The sequence below is a fragment of the Balaenoptera physalus genome (assembly GCF_965194825.1).
Source record: "Balaenoptera physalus genome assembly, chromosome: 12".
In the NCBI taxonomy this organism is placed as follows: domain Eukaryota; kingdom Metazoa; phylum Chordata; class Mammalia; order Artiodactyla; family Balaenopteridae; genus Balaenoptera; species Balaenoptera physalus.
In genome coordinates, this window is record NC_138897.1 from 69,126,739 (window position 1) to 69,147,659 (window position 20,921).

A 20,921-nucleotide genomic window follows, 5' to 3' on the forward strand; every position below is an offset into this window, starting at 1 on the left:
CCAGGGCCTAGCTAGGGCCCTCGCCTGGGGTCTCTGTGGCCTACAGAGGAGTCAGCAGAAGATGCCCCTACCCCCATGTCACAGAGGCCCCTCCCTGGGGCAAGTCCCAGGGCACTAGGGCCACATCCAGTCTGCTCTGTGGGGCTGTCAGAGCAGCCAGAGTCTGGTGTGGGTCACTGGGGCCGCTGGGGTGAAGGGCACAGAGCAGCAGGAAGGGTCTGAGGGAGGAAGAGACTGAGGATGGGGAAGCACCAAGCCCACTCTGGGGAGTGTGGTGTCTGCATTGGTCTGAGCCCCAGCTGTGGGGTTGGAAGTGAGGGTATCCAGTGCCCTGCATGGCCGGGTCTGCAATATGGCCTGAAGGCAGGTGTTGGTGGGTCCACCCTGCCCAAGGTGTGCTGGGGGCGCGTGACACAGGAGAGGCCGAGCCTGAGTGTGAGGCTTCTCGGGCCATCGGAGCCACTCCCTCTGCCACTGACTGCACGTGAGGGTTCTGCAGGGAAGAGCATCGTGGGCCTGGAGTCAAGGGCTCTTAGCTGCAGAAATAGTGGTTTATTGACAGGCCAGCTTCCCCAGCCAGCCACTGCCCACCTGTGGGGCTCGGGGCCCATGGGTTGGACCCTGCAGAAGGTGGTTCTTCAGGCCCAAGGTCGTGGGGGTGGGCAGAGATGCAGGCATGCTCGCTCACTGGAGGGCGGTTTCTGAGTTCCCAGCAGCTCTGGCAGGTAACGGACATAGCCCACACCTGGGTGCCCACGGGCAGGGGCCAGCGGGGTCTCACAGTTTGGGATGTAAAAGGTGTGTGTGAGGTTGGGGTCGGGCTGTAGCCCTGGGTGGTCGCAGCCCAGGTGAGGATGCGTTGGGAGGCAGCCACAGCACTAGGCCGGGCGGTGGAAGAGGCTGCCTGTGCGGAGCCTCCGCTTGAGCTCCTGCCACAGCAGCTGCCACTCCCTCTGGGCGCCCTTCATGACTCCGCTGTTCTCCAGGGCTCGGCGGGACAGGTAGGGCAGCACCTCCATCACAGGGCCGTAAGGCACGTACTTGTACACGGGGAAGCCTGCCTGGCCTGCACACAGGGGTGGAGGCGGTGAGTCCCAGCGCCTCCACCCCTGCCCCCCGCCCCCCACCGGAAGCCCAGCTCACCTAGCGGGAAGCTTATCTGGTCACACATGCCCAGAAGCTGTCCAAAGTACACCTGGCAATCGGCAGGGTGCAGGCCCAGCTCCTCCATCCTGTGAACAGGCAGGGCGGTGGGTAAGCCCCTCCCTCCACCCCCAGATCCCCACCCACAGGGTAGGGCATGGGCATAGGCTCTCTCCTGCATAGACCAGGCCTCTTCCCTGCTGCTGCTGCCTCAGCCCAAGGCCACCAAGTGCCCCCCTTCCCCAGCCAGCCTCCCTCTTGCTGTGCTTGCTCCCCGATGGCCCCTTCCCTGCTGCCCACTATGACCCAGCAAGGCAGACTCATCCAGTGGCCAGCCCTTGGTGTGGCCTGGGAAGCTCTCAGCCCTCCCACCATCCCCTTCTCAAACCCCTCAGAGTTCCACTGCTGCTGTGTTCCCAGCCCTGCAACCCCACCTCCAGCTTCTCATCCTCCCCTTGCTGGCTACCCTGTCTGTAAGGCAGTCACCAGCTACTGGTGGCAACTGAGCCTCTGGCAGGCGGGTGGTCTGAATCAAGGTGCACTGCAAGTGTCAAACACACGTGGGCTTTTGAAGACAGTGTGAAAACTGAATGCAGAGTATCTCACTTTTTTTCTGAAAACGTTTAAATGGTACTATTTTGGATATGTGGGGTTAATTAAAATGTATATCAAAATTAACTTCATTTTTTTTTTTAACGTGGCTATGAAACATTTGGGGTTAATAGATGTGGCTCGAATTTCTATTACTGCTACTCAGACGTTGAGGTGGGGGCCCCCAACTCTGTCCACACCCTCTCCTATCCTCATACCTCCCCTTGTAGGATCTTTAAAAAATTCCCAAGGTTTTGAAATATCTATGCATTGATGATTCCCACGTTTTTACCTCTGGCTTCCTGTACGTGCAGATACAGACTCGGCCTATCAGCACCAGCACTCTATAGCCCGCCCCCATCCTTCCACCCCACAGGGGCGTGTTCAGCCTGGGTCCTCACACCCACCCAGGCTACAGGCTGGGCCTGTTGGTCCCCATCCCTGCCCCTGGAGCCCCCCTCCCTTCTCACTGTCTCAGGGCCCCACCCCAGGCCCCCAGGCCACTTAGCACCTCTCGCCCTGGGCCTCTACATGAGGGGCATCCTAGATCGTTTCTCTCCTTCCCCCAGGGCTAGGCTCCAAGGTCAGGGCCTCAGTCTGTACCGTGTTGCCCTGGTATCCAGCTTACATGTCTCTGTCCCCCGTTGAGAGCAGGGCTGCCACAGTGTTGCTGCCTGATGGTGGTGGGAACACTCATGTGGCGTCCTGCAAAAACTGACCCCTCCCCTGCTGCTGCCCCTTCCCTGCCAGTGTCCATGCCTGCTGCCATGTGACTGTAGCTTCGCCCAGCACAGAAAGAGGCTCTCTCCATCTGGCTGGCAATATCTGGGCTGGGCATGACTTCCTTTAGCCAACAGAACGATAGCAAATGTGACATGGGCAGAGGCTTGCCCCCTCCAGGGCTTCTGGTAGCCTAAGACCACCTGTGGAGAAGCCTAAGCTGGCCTGTAGGACACCTGACATGTGATGCAGTGCCCTTTGCTGTCCCAGCCACAAATGAGGCCATTTAGGGCCAACCAGACCCCATGTGACCACGGATGTAGGATGGGCCCCAGGCAAGGCCAGCAGAAGCAGAGCCCAGCCCACACTGCTGGCTCACAGAACATACGGTGTTCAGGCCTCTGAATTTTGGGTTGGTTTGTTACTCAGCCAAAGCTAATCTGACTGAGGTCTCTAATGTGTGGCATCAGAGGCCCACACTGTTGTCCCTGGGAAGACCAGCCCAAGGTGTTCAAGGCTCTGTGGCTCCTGGGGCAGGTGCACAGGACCTTGGCCTGGCGCGGGCTGCGGAGCCTGTGAGAGACGGGCAAGCGCTCAGCTGGCACTCGGCATGGGGGGAGCCATGTCTAGGGCAGGAGGCCACCGTGGCCAAGATGGGGAGGCCACACATGCTCCCAGTGACAAGATCCAGAAATCAGGTGAAAGGAAGCCCTTCTGAGGGCAGGTTATACCTTTAGACGTTTCACCGTCCTCGCCTAGTCAGTCTGAGTGGACTAGCCTGTGACCAAAACCTAAAACGGGTCAACCACAGGCTGCTGAGATGGTGATGGAAACCTCAGGAGGTAGGCACTGCCAGGCAGGGGCCAGGACCTCTGTGCACATCGTCTTGGGGAGGACCCTGGTGCCGGACGGACCAGCTTTGATCACGGTTCCATCACAGAATTGTACTTTTAAGCCTAAGAAGTGAAAGCCAGCTTTTAAAATTTTCAACTCAGCCCTGTGTTCCTTCAAAAGTCAAAGAAGCCAGAACTGGGGCTTCCCTGGTGGCGCAATGGTTAAGAATCTGCCTGCCAATGCAGGGGACCACGGGTTCGAGCCCTGGTCCAGGAAGACCCCACATGCCGCTGAGCAACTAAGCCCGTGCACCACAACTACTGAGCCTGTGCTCTAGAGCCCGTGAGCCACAACTACTGAGCCCGCACGCCTAGAGCCTGTGCTCCGCAACAAGAGAAGCCACTGCAGTGAGAAGCCCGCGCACTGCAACGAAGAGTAGCCCCCGCTCGCTGCAGCTAGAGGAAGCTGGCATGCAGCAACGAAGACCCAACGCACGCAGCCAAAAATTTTAAAAATAAATAAATTAAAACAAAACAAAACAAAACTAATCTTCCCCAAGCACAAAAGGTGTCCCTGGCCATCCCACGTCCAGGGATAGGATGGGGCGTCCAAGGAGGCCCCAGGGATGGAGGGAAGAAAGCGGAACAGTCCACCTGGCTAGGACGCCAGTCAGAGCCAACCACCAGCAAGGAAACAGCCTGACCCCAGCCCAGCAGGACTCCAGAGGGAGCCTCGACACAATCTGCCCTCCACCTGGCAGCCCCGCTGGCCTCAGTGCTCCTGTTCTCACAGCCAGGCAGCTTCAAGTGCAGAGCATTAGAAATCGTGGCCCTTAGTTGCAGTTTCACACCATGAAAAAGCAGCCCCAGCATGAGAAGGACAAGCATGACATTAATGAATGGTTTAGGACGACCAGAGTCACCCTCCAGGCAGAGCCTGCAAGTGCCTCTGGGTGCATGCCCTGCACCTTCACTACTCGGCCCAAGCCTTGGGCTCGGGGTGCCACTGTGGGAGGGGTGGCCCCTGCCTTGCTCCTGGGGAAGGCAAGGGCCAGCAAGGCCACCACCCGCCCAGCTTCCTGTGGCGGGTGGAGGGGGAGCTGGACCCCGGCTGTGGTCCAGTTTGGGTTAAGATATGAGATAAAAGAACGTGGTGATTGGAAATTCCCTGGCAGTCCAATGATTAGGACTCGGGGCTTTCACTGCCTGGGGCCTGAGTTTGATCCCTGGTCGGGGAACTCCCAGAACACGGCCAAAAGAAAAAAATGTATATTTATTTCACCTCATTCCTATATCTGACTTATAAGGATGCTCCATGGGACAGGCGTTTAAAGAGAAAACAGACTATCTTAAATTCTAAACACAGTTTAAAGTGTTGAGAAATTGTTTATAAATGAGGCGACACATCTTAGGGCTCCAACATTTCACACTTAAATTTTACCTAATGAGGGGCTTCCCTGGTGGCACAGTGGTTGAGAATCTGCCTGCCAATGCAGGGGACACGGGTTCGAGCCCTGGTCTGGGAAGATCCCACATGCCGCGGAGCAACTGGGCCCGTGAGCCACAACTACTGAGCCTCAGCGTCTGGAGCCTCTGCTCCGCAGCAAGAGAGGCCGCGATAGTGACAGGCCCGCGCACCGCGATGAAGAGTGGCCCCCACTCGCCGCAACTGGAGAAAGCCCTCACACAGAAACGAAGACCCAACACAGCCAAAAATAAACATAATAAATAAATAATAAATAAAAATTAAAAAAAAAAAAAATTTTACCTAATGAAATTTAGTTTTTAATTTGAAACTTTAGTAAGTCTGGTATTAATGTTAAAAACCCAAGTAACTGCAAACAGCCTTTTGGCTACTGCAGCACAACGCCCAGCCGGCCTCGAGGGGTCTGGGGGCCCTAAAGCCGCCACTCCAGCTCGTTCCACAGATGTCCCCCCAAAACCCACTGCCTGCCCACGCTTCCTGCCCACCCAGAAGCGCCCAGCGGGAAGGGGGCGGGGCCAACCTGCACAGCGTGAAGCGCACGGTGTCTTCATTGTGCGAGGCCACCATCACTGCAGCCCTGGCGTTGTGCTTCAGCTCCTCCAGGACGTAGTTGAGGCACCTGGGGAGGGTGACATGTGAGGCAGGCCTGCACAGCCCCTGCAGGGGCAGAGGCAGAAGCAGGTGCAAAACAGTGGACGATCCTGGCGTGGAATTAAAAAGCAAACAGGCCTCGTGCCATTTGGGGAGGGCTGCCAGAGTACAGCTCTCATCTTTGTCAACATAGGCAGTTCAGTAGACGTTTATATTAAAAAAAAAAAACCTTAATGGTTTTGGAAAAAGTAAAACAAAGGCAGAGGAGGTATTGGTTCTGACCCCAGGGTTGCTCCCACATTGGACAGGGTCACGTCGGGTCAGCTCCAGCCCCTTCCCGGTTTCTCCCCCCCCCCACCCCACCCCCGGGAAGCTCTGAGGCTCCGGAAGCCAAAGAGGGCAGCGCACCTGTGGTACATGGCGTTGGTGGCCTCGTACGTGGGGTTGATAGGGTCCTCATACCCAATCTCCAGGGCGCGGGCACGTTCCTGGGCCATGTATGCGCCACGCACGAGCTTGGCCCCGAAGCACCAGCCCTCTCGGCGAGCCAGCTCCACATCCAGGGTGACATTGTCGTAGGCATCCTGTGGGTCGGAGCCGAAAGTTGAGGATGACCAGGATGGGGCTCCCTCCAGCCTGTGTCCCATAGGGCCTTCCTGGGGCCCGGGCACCCCCCAGTGTGTAGTCAGCAGGGGCACCGGGGCCAGCAGCTGTGGTGACGGGGGCTGTCAGCGCCTGCCTGGACCCACACCCACCCACTTCCCCTTGTCCCCGCAGCGCCTACACCCACCCCACCCTGAGTCCTCCAAACACCTGGCTGGTCCCCGAGCGGCCGCCAGAGTTTGTGCTCAAGGGTCCCCGAGGCACACGCACGAGTCTGGGGAGGGGCCCAGAGCCTTCATCATACCCTTAGAGGGAACCAAGCTAAAAAGGGCGGGAGGAAACAGTCACTCGAAATCTGGCGATTAAGGCACATTACGTGGACTCCAAAAGCTCCTTCATCGTCCTCCTGCCCCTTCAACACCCTGTCTGGGGTCTGAGGCCCAGGGGACGGGTCCGCTGGCAGCTGGTCCTGGGGGCCTGTCTCCCCGCGGCAGACGCTGGGCGCACCTTGAGGTAGCACTGGTACGTGTTGAAGATGAGTGGCCTCTCCACGTTGAACCTGCGCTGCATCTCCAGCGTCAGGCGGCTGATGGCCGGCTGGAAGTAGGTCTGCTCGGCGTCCACCATCAGCCGCACGCCCACCTCACTGGCTTTCTGAGGGGCACAGCGGGGAGAGAGGGTCTGTCTGGGGCTCAGGTGACACAGGTGCCCCCCCACCCTGGCACATCCCAGGGTCCTCGACCTTGGCCAGGACGTCCATCCTCTGCAGCATCCTCGTCATCTGCCGTTCCTCCTCCTCAGTGAACCGCGACAGCAGAGGCTCCAGCTGTCCTGTCTGAGGGGGCAGTGCAGTCAGGCCACGGCAGGGCTCCAGACCTGGGCTCTCGAGGCCAGCGCTCCCCCCTCCTGTGGGCACCCTCTCGCCCCTGGTGCAGGGCCTACCGATACCCAGTGCCTGGTGCCCAGGACCAGTGGGCCCCATCCCCGCGCCCCCTTCTCCACCTGCCACCCTGTTTGTGCATTAAGGTCAGTGTCCTGTCCAGGGTCCCGCCGGCCACACAGCGTCCCGTAACCACGCTGCCCGCCAGCACACCCTTCCTCACGGGGCTGGCTGCCCCAGGTCAGGCCTGCACCCAAGGAGTCGGCTCCCACGGCCTCCAGAGGATCCTCACGATGGGCCCCCTTTCTGTTCCTGCGCAAAGTTCAGGAAGTGACCCTTGACCCACCCAATCACCTGGAAAGACTCAGCCCCTAGCAGGCAGAGGACATGGAGGAAGAACTGTGCCTACAGGCAGACTTGGCTGACCACACAGCACAGACTGACATGCAACAGGGGGACGGAAGCATCGGCCCCAGATGGTGGCACTCAGGGCACTGGGCAGGTCAGCAGTGGGCACCCACCCTGCAGGCCCGTGAAGCACAGGGGGCCCTCTGCTTGCCCCGCTTGTCCACTAACACTACCCAGGGCACTCCCGGCGAGGCCTCGAGCACACCCCTCCTGGGCCCTCTGTCGCCAGGCTGGAGCTTGTGAAAGGCAGCGTCTTGGGTGTTTCCCAAGGCACCTCTGCTGCTTCCTCCCATCCCAGCTCAGGGGTGCGCTCAAGCACAGCCACAAATGCCCGGTCACCCTCCCAGGGGCAGGTGGAGTCTCATTCTTCTCCCCCGAACACAGGCCAGTCTAGCAACTCCCTTTTAACAAACAGCACTGGGCAGAAGGGACGGCATGGGTCTCCTGAGGTTCGACTAGAATAGGTGACAGCTTCCGCCTGGCTTGTGGGGAGACTCATGCTGGGGACCCAGCGCCACTCTGAGGAAGCCCTGGCAGTGTGAGCGGGGACCCTCCATGACAACCCTGCGAGAACCGTGAGGTGGGGGGCACGGACGCGCACAGCGTCACCTGCATGTTGGGGACCACCAGGTGCTTGGAGAGCTCGGTCCTGCTGTCAATGAGGCTGCCCCAGTCCAGCAGGTCCAGGGTGCTGTGGGAGAAGGCGCGTCAGCATGCGGACACGCGGCCTCACCATGGCCCCAAACCAGCCCCCTCCCTGCAGGAGCACCCCCAGACCCAACCCCACAGAACCTGCCTCAGTGCTCAGTTTTGAAAGACTGGTAAAATGTAAACACGGTCCTCTGTTTAAAAAACAGAAACCAAAACATGAATATTCTTACATCAGGGCCGAGACCACCCAGGCCACATCAGGCTCCGGGAAGAGCTGAACGTGGGAGACCAGGCAGGAGGGGACAGCACACTGCTGCCAGCCCCCAGCTCCTCACAATGAGGCTTGGGACCCTCCAGGATCTCAGCTGCCCTCACCCTTCACCCGTCTGCCAGATGGGTCCTGGGACTGCTGGGTGTGGCACCCTCACTCCACGACCCAAATAATTCTGTAAGAAGCCCTAGGGTTCGAGGGGGGCCCATGCCCTGGAAGAGGGCGACCAGGATTGGGAGACGCCATTGGGGCTCAGCCAGAACCTTGGCTGAACCAGGGCGGCCCGAAATCTCAGCCCAGGGGCTACTCTTACCCGGACACGCCAAGGGTCTCCACAGTGAACCAGTTCTCAATCTCCATCCGGGACGCGATGCCCATCTTCACCACGCTTTCCTTCAGAAGCGAGAGAGTGTTGGTCCCACTGCCATCTCCCAGCCCTGCTCACAAACATCTCCTGCCCCTGCCCACTGGCCTGTGATGCTAGGCTGACTTTCTTATGCCAGTACTGAGACTGGCTACACTTCTGCCTTGGGTTTCTGCTCCAGAGATGGTCTCTCCCCGCTGCCCACCACCTCCACATCTCTCCATCCCTGCGGGTCCACAGAGCTCGGCTACTGGCAGGGCCAGCCCCCCTCCAACCCTCCCACCCAACACATCCTCCATCTCTGCTCAGATTCCCTCCCCACTGACCCAGCAGCTGGGGGCTGGGCAGCAGGCCCTGGGAACCCACCTCAGACACCGCCTGGCCAATTCCTCCTGGGCAGGGCTGCTCCCCGGCCCACCTTCTCACACCCACCAGGGAGGGGCGGCCCCACCTGCAGTGCAGCCACCTCCAGCTTCGTGTCCATGGCAGCCAGCCCGGCCTTGCCCTGCTCTGCGGCCATTTGGTGGAAGAACCGTCTCCACTTGGTCAGCACATCTGAGAACTGCAGCTGCGGACGTGGGCCTGAGCTGCCATCCCAGGCGCACACCCAGCCCCCTCCCAGGACCCCCGTGTAGCCTGAGCCACCCCATCCCGCCCGTGTGCCTGGCTCCCAGGGCCAAGGCACCAGCGCATGAGCTTTCACTTAACGCTCACGGCAGCCCCAAGTTCTTACAAACTCCCTGTGGGTGGAAGGTTTTGACACTTACCAGAAACTGGGGTCTCCCCAGTGCAGTGAACTTAATGGCTGAGAAGCCATCCTCGCTGGCGCCACCTGTGAGAAGCCACAGAAAGAGCCATCAGTGCTGGGTGTGTGTGTGGGGGGGACCCTGAGCCTGCGCCCGGAATCTGTGCCACTCAAGAGTTAGGACACTTCCTGGGACGTCCCTGGTGGCGCAGTGGTTAAGAATCTGCCTGCCAGTGCGAGGGATGCGGGTTCGAGCCCTGGTCCGGGAAGATCCCACATGCCGCAGAGCAACTAAGCCCACACGCCACAACTACTGAGCCTGCACTCTAGAGCCCGCGAGCCACAACTACTGAGCCCACGTGCTGCAACTACTGAAGCCTGCGCACCTAGAGCCCGTGCTCCGCAACAAAAGAAGCCACCGCAATGAGAAGCCTGCGCACAGCAACGACGAGCAGCCCCCGCTCGCTGCAACTAGAAAGCCCGCACGCAGCCAAAAAGAAAAAAAGAGGACACTTCTCGTCGACATATAACAGACTTCAGGAGGCTGGCGGTGGCCATTCTTCCTATTAGTTACCTACAACACATGGTACTGGGTCTACCTTGCACCTGGGCCCTGAGACCCCCAGAGCATGAACAATCCAGCCACCCAATGAGACGGTGCAGTGGCACCAGCGCATCTTTCCTCCCTCGCCCACCAGGCCCGAGCAGGCCCACGCTGGCCATGCTTCCCGGGCAGGCTGCCTGGCCCTCAGAAGCAGCTCTGGTGGCTGCCTGGCAATCTCAGGCCAAGTGTGGTGGCAACAGGAGGGGAGAGCCCACCGAGGACCCAGACGCCTGGGCTGGCTGACCACCCATGGCAGAAGGACAACGACCCTACGCAGCCCACAAACACCCTGCACTCGGCTGCTCCGGATGCCTGACCATGCAGGTGGGAACCGGTGACTCAGCAGGGTTTGAGTTTGCCACGTGGGTCCAGGAATGCAGTGGGCAAAGGTGCTGGTGAGACCTGCCCACTCAATCCCTGCCCGTTTCCTCTCCAATGCCCTCGGCACCCGGGGCTGCCCCTGGGGGTTCACCGAACACAGAAACGCCCAGCAGAGCACAAACTGGAGGCAGAAGGCACTCAACCACCTCCCCCATTCTCTCCTCTGGCTTCTGGAAGCCCACGACACACATCTTTGCTTCTGTGGAGCCCTCCCCATCTGTCTGCCCCCAGGCAGAGTGGGCAGGGAACCAAGAAGATGCCCCTGGCACTGGACACTGGGCAGCCGGGTGTCTGCCTGACCACCCGGGGTGCCCAGCGCTGCTCCTAGGAGGTTGCCTCTGGGCGTTGCTCACTCCCACTCCTTAAAGTGTTCAGAAGGTGTGGGACCCACTAACAGGAGGGCTGCTGGGGACCTGATGGACGCTGAGGCCTCTGTGACCTCCCAGCTTAACTCACCTCCCTAGCAGGTGTTCCCACCCAGAGGCCATACGGGGAAGAATTCTCTGTTAAAGAGGACGTGGCACCAGCTCCCGGAATGGTGTGGCCCTCAGCAGAGCCAGGGGTCATGTGACAAGAGTCAGGCCCCTGCCTGGGACTGGGGGCCACCTGGCCCACTGACAGGTCCACATCTGGACACCTGGTACCCGGGAGGGGGGAGGTGCCCTCCTGCGGGCAGCCAGGCTCCTCAGGAAGGAGCTGGACTCAGGTGTGAGCCCATGTCATCCTCACGACCAAGGCCACAGAGATGGGGATGGAGCCCTGAGCAAACACTCCGGGCCCAGCCTTGTGTTCCCACACCAGCATCTCCTCGAGCGGAGGTCAGCCCAGGCAGAGCCTGGCGGGCGGCAGGCCAGCGACAAGCAGGGCCCCACCTGAAGCCTCGATGCAGCGCAGGAATGTCTCCATGTGGCTGTCACACTTGGCCTCGCTGGCGTAGAAGTAGGTGCGGGCGCTGACGACGCCATCCCTGCGGTCTCCGAATGCCCGGTGGGCCTGGAACTGCTTCTCCCTCTTACTGGTGCCTGGAGAGGTGGGTGTCCGGCCTGAGCCACCTCCCCACCCCCCAAGCCCCCATCCCGCCACCAGCGCCGCACTCCAGCTCCAGCCCCACTCCACCCCGAGCACCCGGCCCCCTGCCTGTGCTGCTCCCCAAACCCACCCGCCCTGGCGCCCACTCTTCCTTCTCCTTGGGTCACCCTAGTCACGTGGCAAACCCAGGGCAGGGAGGCAAAGCCCAGACCCACCGAGGGCCGAGTGCACTGGCCCCCAAGGCCGGCCGTAAGGATGTGTCAGCCACTCAGAACGATGGCCTGGGTGCCCAGGGACACGGGGAGGAGCCGGGGGTGTGTGCGGGTGGGGAGCGGGCTCGTTCCTGAATGGTTGCCTCGCACTCACCATGGCCATCCCTCTCTGATGCTGAGGTACAGGACCTGCAGGAGGGAAGAAGAAGAGGGTTGCGGTCACGCCACCTCAGGTACAAGTGACAAACGCGTCCCATTGAGGAGGCACAGGTGGGAGGAAGTAGAGGCTGAGCCCTGACCCTGACCCAGGAGGGCTGAAGAGGAAGGCAGTGTCACCTGGCCAGGTAAGCGTGACTCACCCCACCCCACCCGCCCCTGGCCTCCGGGGTCACCTTCTCTGAGCCTGGCAGACAGGACCCAGCCTACAAGCCCTGCTCCGGAGGAACCTGGGTCTCCCCCTGGGTGAGGCCCCCTCCCTACACTGGGTGAGGAGGAAGTAAAGCGATACACAGTCCAGGGCGTGGGTAGGTCCTTGAGGCCCGCTAGCCATGGGGTATTCCTTCCTGTGAGGAAAAGGAGGGGCGCGGGCCACTCAGGGCTGAGGATGGCGGAGAGATGGAAACCACCAGCTTCTTGATCCCCAGAGTCAAGGAGCAGGGCCCCTTGCTCTGCCCTCTGCCCACAGCCAGCCTCACCTCCACCCGCGCTCCTCAGGATTATTTTCAAACCAGCAACCACAATTTATCTTTTTAATGCAAACCCTCCCCTGGCCTCCCCTGGCCATCATACCTGAATATACCCAGTCCTCATGAGGACAGGACAGAGAGGGCACCTGTAAGGCCAGACCCAGGCTGCCCCGCAGCTGTGGCCCACTGAGGTAGAGGCACGACATGGCACCTGCCATCTGCACCAAGGCAGGGGCCTCATCCCGAGGTTGGCAGCTGAGGGAGGCTTGGGCCTGCTCTGTCACCACACAGCCCATAACCCGCAGATATCCACCTTCTAGGCAGACTGCCCTCCACTGAGGGGACACCACTACCCAGAGGCCCCCAGGGGCCCGGGGCCGTGTGACGGTCCCAATTAGCATTTCCACAGCTGGCCTTCTACCCTCCAAGCCCCAGCCTGGCTCCAAAGGCACAGGGGAGCCAGCCGGCCACACAGCCACGTGGTCAGGGGGCAGCGGCCTATCCCAGAGCAGACAGTACTTAGCATGGGCAGGGCTGCACTCTTGACCAGGCCCGGCGAGTGGATCACGAGGAGACAGAGATGGCAGTTACCAGGCTGGGGGGAAGGGGAGTGTCGTGTCACCATGAAGAGAAGGAAGAGCATGCTCTGTACACACACACACATGTGCAGACACATGTGCACACATGCACACACGTGCAGACACATGCGTGCACATATAAGTGCACGGCCCAAGATATGGAGGAGGGAATGGAGTGCCCCGGGGGGCAGGGGGCAGGAGAGGACTGCAGGAGCGACCCAGGGGCTTGCAGGGGTGGCAGGAAGACCTCAACCATCCCCTCAGCCACCTCCAAGCTCAGCTCTGCATCAGGTAATTTGTTGGCTGGACACCTTTTAGAAAAATGTGAAAAGTGAGGGGAGACCACGCCGGCTGCCCTCACACCAGCTCTCCCCTGGTGAAACGCAGGAGGCAAGAGAAGAACGCAGAAAAGCCTGTGGGCCCCCAGGATCTGGCTCCGGGCAGCACCCAAGACACTGCACACACCAGTCCCGAGGAGCGGCCTCCACCCTGGGGACCAAGGCCCAGGCCTCGCCCCGGGCCAGCCCTGGGTTTGCACAGCCAGGACACACACACCTGCTGGCTACACTGTCCCCAGCCATCCTCATCACAACCTCATCACAGCCAATTGTCAAGAGGAACCCAGCCCTGCGCCCTCTCCCCAGGGCCCTCAGCCTGCTGGGGGACCCTGTGAGGCTCCTCTTCTAGAGTTAGGTTCCTGGCCTCTGCCTTCTAACAAGTGTTCTGGGAAACGCCATCCCACCCCCTCCCTGGATGGCTATTCTCCCTCCTGCGCCTCCGGCCTCCTACCTCCTGCTTCCTAACCTGGGGAAGACCCCCGGACCCCCTCCTCCCAGGGCCACGTCCTCAGGGCACCTGCTGGGCCTCTTGCATGTTCAGACACCCCCATCTTTACTGTGCCTCTTATGGTTATGCCTGGGGCAGGGCCCCACCACCTGCGCTCGCTCCCCGCCCCAGCCCACTCCACTCCTGTGGCGTTAACTTGGGGCAGTGGCCTCTACATCATTCCCCAGAGCAGGGTCTAGGGGCCTGTGACCCCTCTGTTCCCCACACAGGGGCTCCTGATGGAGAATGCGTGGCATCTCGATGGCGTGGATGTTCGATCAGTGCCTATGAGCCTGGTTCTGCACCCTCAGCCGGGCTCCACCGAGCACACAGGGCTGCCTGGCAGCAGCCCTGCCACTGGCATCGGACGGCGGCCACCATGTTAGGACAGGAAGGGACTGCCGTTCACGTCCCAAAGCCCACAAAGCAGGGCTTCTGCAGGACAAGGGGCACTAATAGCAGGGTGGCCCAGGGTCACAGGCTCCAGTGTCCATGGTAGGGCGAAGCCGGCCCTCCTCCCAGTGCTTCCCTGCAGGGCAGGGAGGAAGCCAGGCGATCGCCCTGGGAAAGAAGTCTTTTCATACCAGAGAGAGAAAATCCCATTGTGAAACCACTAGCCCTCACCCAGACCCAGCGGGGATACAGCCCACTAGTTATTCAACAGCCCCAGCCCACAGCCCCCCCTAGGAACACCGGGGTGCTGAGCTGGAGAGCCCCGCCTTCAAGACAGCAAATCGCGAGGCAGGGGCTTGGCTCCCCAGGCCAATCCACCAGCAGCTCGGCTTGGACATTCCGTTCCCAGGGCAGGAGCCTCATGTGACGCCTTCCCCTCCCCTCCGTGCCCCTCCCCACCCCTTCCCTCCCCAGGCCAGAGCAAACACCAGAGCTTGAGACAGGGCAGGTTACTCAGCAAGCCTGTCCCAAGCCTCACATGGTCGGGCGCGGCTGCTGTCAGGACTTAGTGGCCCAGATGCCAGTGAGGGGTGGAGGGGTGCAGGCACCAGCCCAGGAACTGGGCATTTTGCAAAGAAAGGGCTGGTTCTGCCTGGATCTCCCATGAGGCTCCTACTTCAGGAAGCAGAGGGTGCAATGATCCTCGAGTTCTGTCCTATGGCCCAGGAGGGTGGGTCGGGGGATGCCCATCTGTCCCCATACTCACTGCCCAGAGAACGGGCCCTGCAGGCAGTTGGTGACCTCGGCAGGAGCCGCTGGGCTGGCCTGCCACACGTGTGCTCCTGGCAGCACATTCCCTTCTTCTCGGACCCCCAGGCAGCCTCCACACCCACCAGGTGGGGCCCACCTGCTAATCAGGAAATCATCTCAGGAGCCAAGCAAGAGTGGGACAGTGGGACCTGCCCAGTAGGTCAGAATCCCCAGAAGAGATGCTGCAGGAGAGCAGGAAGCCAGAGCACCTCCAACATCAGTGTCAGCAATCATATTTTGTAAACTGCCGGGTAGCACCCAGCAGCCACCATTGAGTCACGGCCACTCAATTCTGCCCCTGTAGGGTGAGAGCACTTTGAATTTCATATAATTTTCACGTGTCACAAAACATTACTTTTGCTTTGTTTCAACCATTTAAAAATACAACAATGATTCTTAGCTTGCAGACTGTACAAAACCAGGCTGATCGGGCTGGGGACCAAAGTTTGCTGACCCCATCCTCACCCCTCCTCCAGCCTCGGCACACAAGGCCTCGGTGGAAGCCCAGAGCTGTCATCCTCACGGGGCAAGAACACAACCCCAGGCAGACCCAGGAGGGCTGCCGTAAGTCAGGTGGACAGAGCTCTCCCAGCCAGGCCCAGCCCAGCCCCGGGGTGCTGGGGTTGCCAGCAGGTGCCACGCAGGCCTTACTCCATCTCCTTGCGTTCGGCCTCCTCGGGGGTCAGGTCCTCCTCCACACCGTAGTCCAGGATAGAGCCCACGCCGAAGGCCCTGTTGTGCTGGATCAGGGGCCGGATGGACTCCTGGTCCTCACCAGCCACAAACTGCCCGTAGAAGGTCATCTTCATCAGTCTGTTGAACAACCTTTGCCCCAGAAGTCTCCTGGCAAGACGGAGCAACTGAAAGGTAAAGGGCAGAGGCTATCCTGGGCCACCTGGCCTCCCATGTCCCCAGCAGGACACTCCTGCTTCCCCGCCCACCCGTCACAAAGCCTTGACGTGCTCTCCCCAGGGCCAAACTCGGCTCACGGCCTTGGTTTTACGGTGACACCACCCAAAGCAGATTGCTCCTCTGCTCACAGTGACTGTCCATGCCCCACTCCTCATGCAGGGTGGCCGGTCCCAGGCGCTGCTCTTGCCTCCCTGCCCTGCACGCTCATGGGTGACCCCAGTGGTACATGGCAGTCGCCTGACTACCGCTTGGTGGATAAAGATGTGAACGGCAGGTCTCTCTGGGAACAGCAGTGGGCGTGTTCATAACATTCTCTGTATCCACACCTCTGCAGGTTATGCTGGAGAAGAGGGGGATTTGGTGTGAGTTTCTAGAAGGTGAGAACCCACATTTTTCAATGTTTTGTTCACTGCTTATTCCAAGTCCCTAAAACAGTGCCTGGCAAGGGGCCGGGCCTCCAGTGGGTGCTGAACAGATGAACACACAAAACTCCGAGTGAGTATGAGCTCCTCTGGAGAAAGCATAGGCTAAAAGTGGGCCAGGTAACCACCCACAAAGGTCTGGGAGATGACCATCCACCCAGGACCAGTGGGGACGCAGCACACTCATCCAGGCCGCAGCAGGCCGGCAGCCTGAGAGTACGTGCCCCAGGGGAAGACAGCCTCCCAAACGACTCAGCTTTCTCCTCCAACCATATCTTGCCACAGCCCAAATTTCTGCCATCATCATTCAAATGTCCCAAGCAACTGCCTCCTGCCCGACACAATTCTAGGGTGAACAAAACAGATGATGGGCTCCCATCCTAGATGCAGGGAGACCCAGAAGGAGGGAGGGGCAAGGTACCTCCATGGAATTCAGAATGGGGGTGAGGGAGTGCTGGCCAGGGCAAGGGCGGGAGGTGTTTGCTAACTTAGATCCAGAGTGCGGGGCTTGCCAGGCTAGGAGGTGACGCGGTGCTCCTGCACTGGGGACAGTGGCGGGAAGGAATGAGGTCAAGGAGGGGCAGGGGGATGACCACTGGGAGGACACCTGTCTGGGAATTCCTGTGTGTCTACTACCCCAGGCTCCAGCTACAAGGCAGGAACAGTCTAAGGTTTCTCAAACCCAGTGAGTAACAGAACCCCACTTTTTTGTGGGGAACATCTCTTGCGATCAGGGTCTCAGGGAGCAATCTCTAGTCTAAGCAAAAGCATGAGTCAGTCACACACCTTCATCCACAAACCAGTCCCAAACAGCCCAAGCCTCTCAAACGCCGACACACCTGAACTGTGGCTGGCACCCGGACGGAGATGCTTAAGGAGCCGTGCGGCAACACGAGGGTGAAGGTTTCCAGGCCATCACCTCTGTCTCGCTGCAGCCTCTGTGCCGTGTCTGATTTTATTGCATCTCATTATTTTTATAAAGAAGAATAGAAATGGAAAGTGAAAGTGCCAACCCGGGAGACGGGCAGGCCTCCTCCACCTCACAAGAGCCCTGGCCAGAAGTCACGAGTCCGTGGGTCAGGGCACCCTCGCAGGAGGAAAAGCCAGGTCTTGGACATATCAAAGTTCACCCCAGAGGCAGGCCAGGCGGAAACAGGGACCTGAAAACCATCATTCAGCTCTGGAAAACCCCGGACATCATACAAGTCAATTCTGAGGACTATCAGAAACACAGTGTGTGTGGAAGTGGGCCAACTGTCTACTCTAGGGCCGGCAAACTTTCCCGTCCAGGAACACATGGTAAATAATTTAGGCTGTGCGGGCCACCCAGTCTCTGTCATAACTACCCAACTAGCATGAAAACAGCTCTAGCCAATGCTCATAGAAGGAGCAGGAGCAAGGCTGATGCTGAGATGTGGTCCAGGGGTCATGGGCTGGTGACCTCCCGCTCCCCTCCTGTTACCCTGTTGTCAGAGGGAACAACAGTGAAGGCCACCCAGGTAACCTGAGCTGGTCACCGACCGTCTCACCCTGGCAAAGGGGAGGCCAGCCTGTCACAGAGGGCTATGGAAGCACATGGCGCAGGGCTGGCAGTTTTAAGCCAACTCCAGAGCAAAACAGCCCCTTTAAAACCATCCTGGCATCAGGCATGCCCTGGGGTGGCACTAACGGAGACGAGGGTAGCCCCACCTCTTCCCCAGGTAGGAATATCCTTCGTGGATTTAGAAACTTGCACCAGTAACACACACACTGTAAAAGACTCAAAGACATGTCTGCAGAGAGAGGACGGGTAAAGCCGGTTCTCTCCCCTCCCTGACTGCCCCCTTCCCCCACACTCTCCTGCACTGGCTCACACCCAAGCACAAAGGCTTTCATCATGGAAGACCTGAATTTTCTAAACCCTTCTCAAAAAGGCCTGCCTTTGGGCAAGTGCGGGCCCCCACTGGGTCCTGAGCCAATGCCACAGCTCAAACTGGGCTCCTTGCAGGCTGATACTCCCTGGGGCATGAGCTGCACAGACCTGCACTGGCTCAGCAGGAGGAATTTTTGCTGCAGGCCAGAGCACAAGAAGGACCAGGTTCTAGTGAGCGGCCCACAACTCTGCAGTCTGGCCTCTGCCCCATCTGCTTCACCACCAGGCACCAAGGCCACTGTCACCAGTGGGACCACCAGCAATTACGACAGGGGGAACAGGTCCCACGGAAGGCAGGCAGAGCACACCGCACAGTTACTGGGCTCCTTAAGGATGTCCCCAGGGCACAGGTAGAACACGAGGGGAGCGTGGGAGAAGCCTCCTTGCTCCTCCAGGCACCCACAGCACAGTCCCAGTGCACTGGCACTTGCCCCAGGCAGGCACCCAAGGGACGGTGGAGCTGACATGTCCCTCCCACTGTTGCCCACAGTACCCAAGGACCCACAGCTCTGCTGGCTTCTCTGCTGGCTTCTCTGCTGGTTTTGAACCTAGCCCCTTCAGGCCACCCAACTCTAACTCTGCCCTCATCACCCACCCACCTTGGGTGGCCTCACCTTCACCTATGCCCAAGGTGTGGCTTGGTGCTCCTCCCGGGTCCAGTCTCCCTAGCCTCTGCCCGGAGCTAAAGTGCCCTCAGCACAGTCTCACTGAGAAGTCAACACCACCTGCATGAAGTGCCTTCGGGACCCTCAGCACCAACTGGACCCTTGCTTTTAAACTGTTCCCAGGATCACCTTGACCAAGAGCGGCTAAGACACTTCTGCTTTTTACTTCCCCAAAGCCCTCACACTTTTCAATGTAACTGTGTTAAAGTTTCAAAAGTTGGATATTTGAGCAGCGAGCCTCCCATTCTCCCTCAACATTGTTCAGAGTGATCATGTCTGGGGATCCCCTGTGTCACAGCGTCCAAGAACTCTGGGGTCCCAGGCTATGAGCCGCTCAGTACGGCCAGGCTTCCCTTTGGGCAACATTGACGACACTCAATTTTAAATTTCGGGTGAACACTGTGTGTTACTGCAAGCAGCATATAGCTTAAAATTTAAATTAATCTTTGTTTTTAGCTGCCAGTAACTGACACGTAGTAAAATTCACGGGCCCGAAAGGGCGTGCAGGAAACACCTTCCTTCCTGACTTCCCGGCCACAGGTGATGTTCCAGAGGCCCCGCTTTCCACTTTGAAACTTCATAACTGCTCCCAGGACCGGCGAAGGCCCGCGGGGCTCTGGCCGCACCCCACCCCCAGCGTCCCCGAGCCCCCGCACACCTGCTCGTGGCGCGCCAGCAGCGCGGGCGAGGCGCAAAGGCGCAGCACCAGTAGGCTGCGCGCCAGCTCCCAGCTGCGCCGGCTCCGGTACGCCTCCTGCGTGTTGCCGAAGTCCACGGCGGGCACTGGCGGCCGCGCGGCCTCAGCCGCCCCGCGCCCCCGCACGGCTTCCAGGCCCGCGGCGTGCTGCTCGCGGGTCGCCGGCGCTGTAGACAGCGGGGCTCGGCGGGAGAGGGCGGAGCGCAGCAACGGAAACGTTCGCCTAAGGTTCATGGCTGTTGTGCATGTGCCCCTGGGCTGATTAAGTACGCGCCGCCAGCCCCGCCCCGCGCTCGGCCCCGCCTTTTCCCGAGAGGCCCCGCCCCGCGCTTGGCCCCGCCCCCGGTCGCGCCCCACCGCACCCCGAGCTCGAGCCTTGCCCTCTCCCCCGGAGGCTCCGCCCCGCGCGTTCCTGAAAGGTGTGGGTCCCCTGGCAGGCCCCGCCCACCGAGCGGCGCCACGTGCGCCTGAACCCCGCCTTCTCAGCTAGTGGCCGCTCCCCCCACCCCCCCCGAGGAGGCCCCGCCTACTTGGCTGACCACCCTAGCTCCCCTTGCTTCGCTGGAGGCCCCACCCTCCCCGCCCCCCGCTCACCTGTACACCTGGGCGCCTCTCTGGGCGTTGAGCTGCAGGAACTCACAGCTGAGGCCGGGTCTGCGGAGAATCCGGGAAGGCCGAGCGCGATGCTGCTTCTCTTGTGTAAAGGGGCTTTGGGAAGCCCTCCGTCCTCTCCCCTGGCCTAAGGCTCGAGCGTGGGAAGGAGTCTCCTTAGGGGCTTGCCAACTCCGTTCTCTCCCGTCTTTCCGGTCCCACTGCCCACGCAACGGGCAGGCGTGGACCACCAGGCTCCCCTGGGAAGCCCTGCAGCCCCCATGGTTCCAACACGCCCTGCTTCTCCCCTACAGGTCCTGCCCTCTGTACCACCTTTGGGGCTGACAGCAAAGCCCCTGCTTTGCCACCTTCCACCGGCCTCCCTTCACTCCTAAGGGCCTTCAGGGCCTTCCCACCCTCTGTCCCTTTGCCTTGGATTCCCTTCCTTCCAACATCATGCTAGGCCTGCTGTCCCAGCCCCAGATTTCACCTCCTGGGAGGAACCTGTCTTGACCACCCTCCCCATCACTCCCCCTCCCCCCACCTGCATCTCCTCAGGATGTTCCTGCACACCCACAGGTGCTGGGTCTGACTGTGTGTGGCAGCCTCACTCCATACCTTGCCCACCTGTTTCACCTGGTTCTCTGGGTGCTCCACGCATCTTGGTGCATTGGACACCCTGACCTGTTTGGCACTTGGGACTGAATAATTGTGCATTGCAGGATGTTTATCAGCATCCCAGGCTTCTACCTGCCAGATGTCAGTAGCACCCCTCCCCCAGACCTTGCTCATGTCTCCTGGGGGACACCATCACCACGCCCTATATTGAGGGAGGCTTCTTGACATTGTCACGGGCCTCTTGCCCCCCTTCCCCCTGTTGGAGTTGAAGAGAAAAAGGGAGAGACACAGGGGGCAGGT

The 20,921-nt window shown here is 60.1% G+C and overlaps 1 protein-coding gene across 6 annotated transcripts; it reads right to left on the minus strand.

The window, feature by feature from the left end:
* Nucleotides 1-530: 530 nt before the first annotated feature.
* PRODH (proline dehydrogenase 1) lies at nucleotides 531-19,655 on the minus strand. Of its 6 annotated transcripts, XM_082415849.1 has the most exons (16): nucleotides 19,374-19,478; nucleotides 16,978-17,087; nucleotides 15,845-16,056; nucleotides 15,456-15,664; nucleotides 11,667-11,701; nucleotides 11,144-11,293; nucleotides 9,309-9,373; nucleotides 8,993-9,109; nucleotides 8,491-8,570; nucleotides 7,865-7,946; nucleotides 6,710-6,802; nucleotides 6,475-6,621; nucleotides 5,773-5,948; nucleotides 5,294-5,392; nucleotides 1,102-1,232; nucleotides 531-1,066 (listed from the first exon to the last, which is right to left on the minus strand). In XM_082415849.1, the coding sequence occupies exons 3-16, from the start codon at nucleotides 15,869-15,871 to the stop codon at nucleotides 879-881; spliced, it is 1,599 nt and encodes a 532-aa protein (XP_082271975.1). In that variant the 5' UTR covers nucleotides 15,872-16,056; nucleotides 16,978-17,087; nucleotides 19,374-19,478; the 3' UTR covers nucleotides 531-878. The 6 variants fall into 6 exon arrangements, with proteins under 6 accessions (XP_082271975.1, XP_082271977.1, XP_082271973.1 ...); XM_082415851.1 differs by lacking the exon at nucleotides 15,845-16,056; XM_082415847.1 differs by lacking the exons at nucleotides 15,845-16,056; nucleotides 16,978-17,087 and having other exon boundaries at nucleotides 8,993-9,103; nucleotides 19,374-19,655.
* Nucleotides 19,656-20,921: the final 1,266 nt, after the last annotated feature.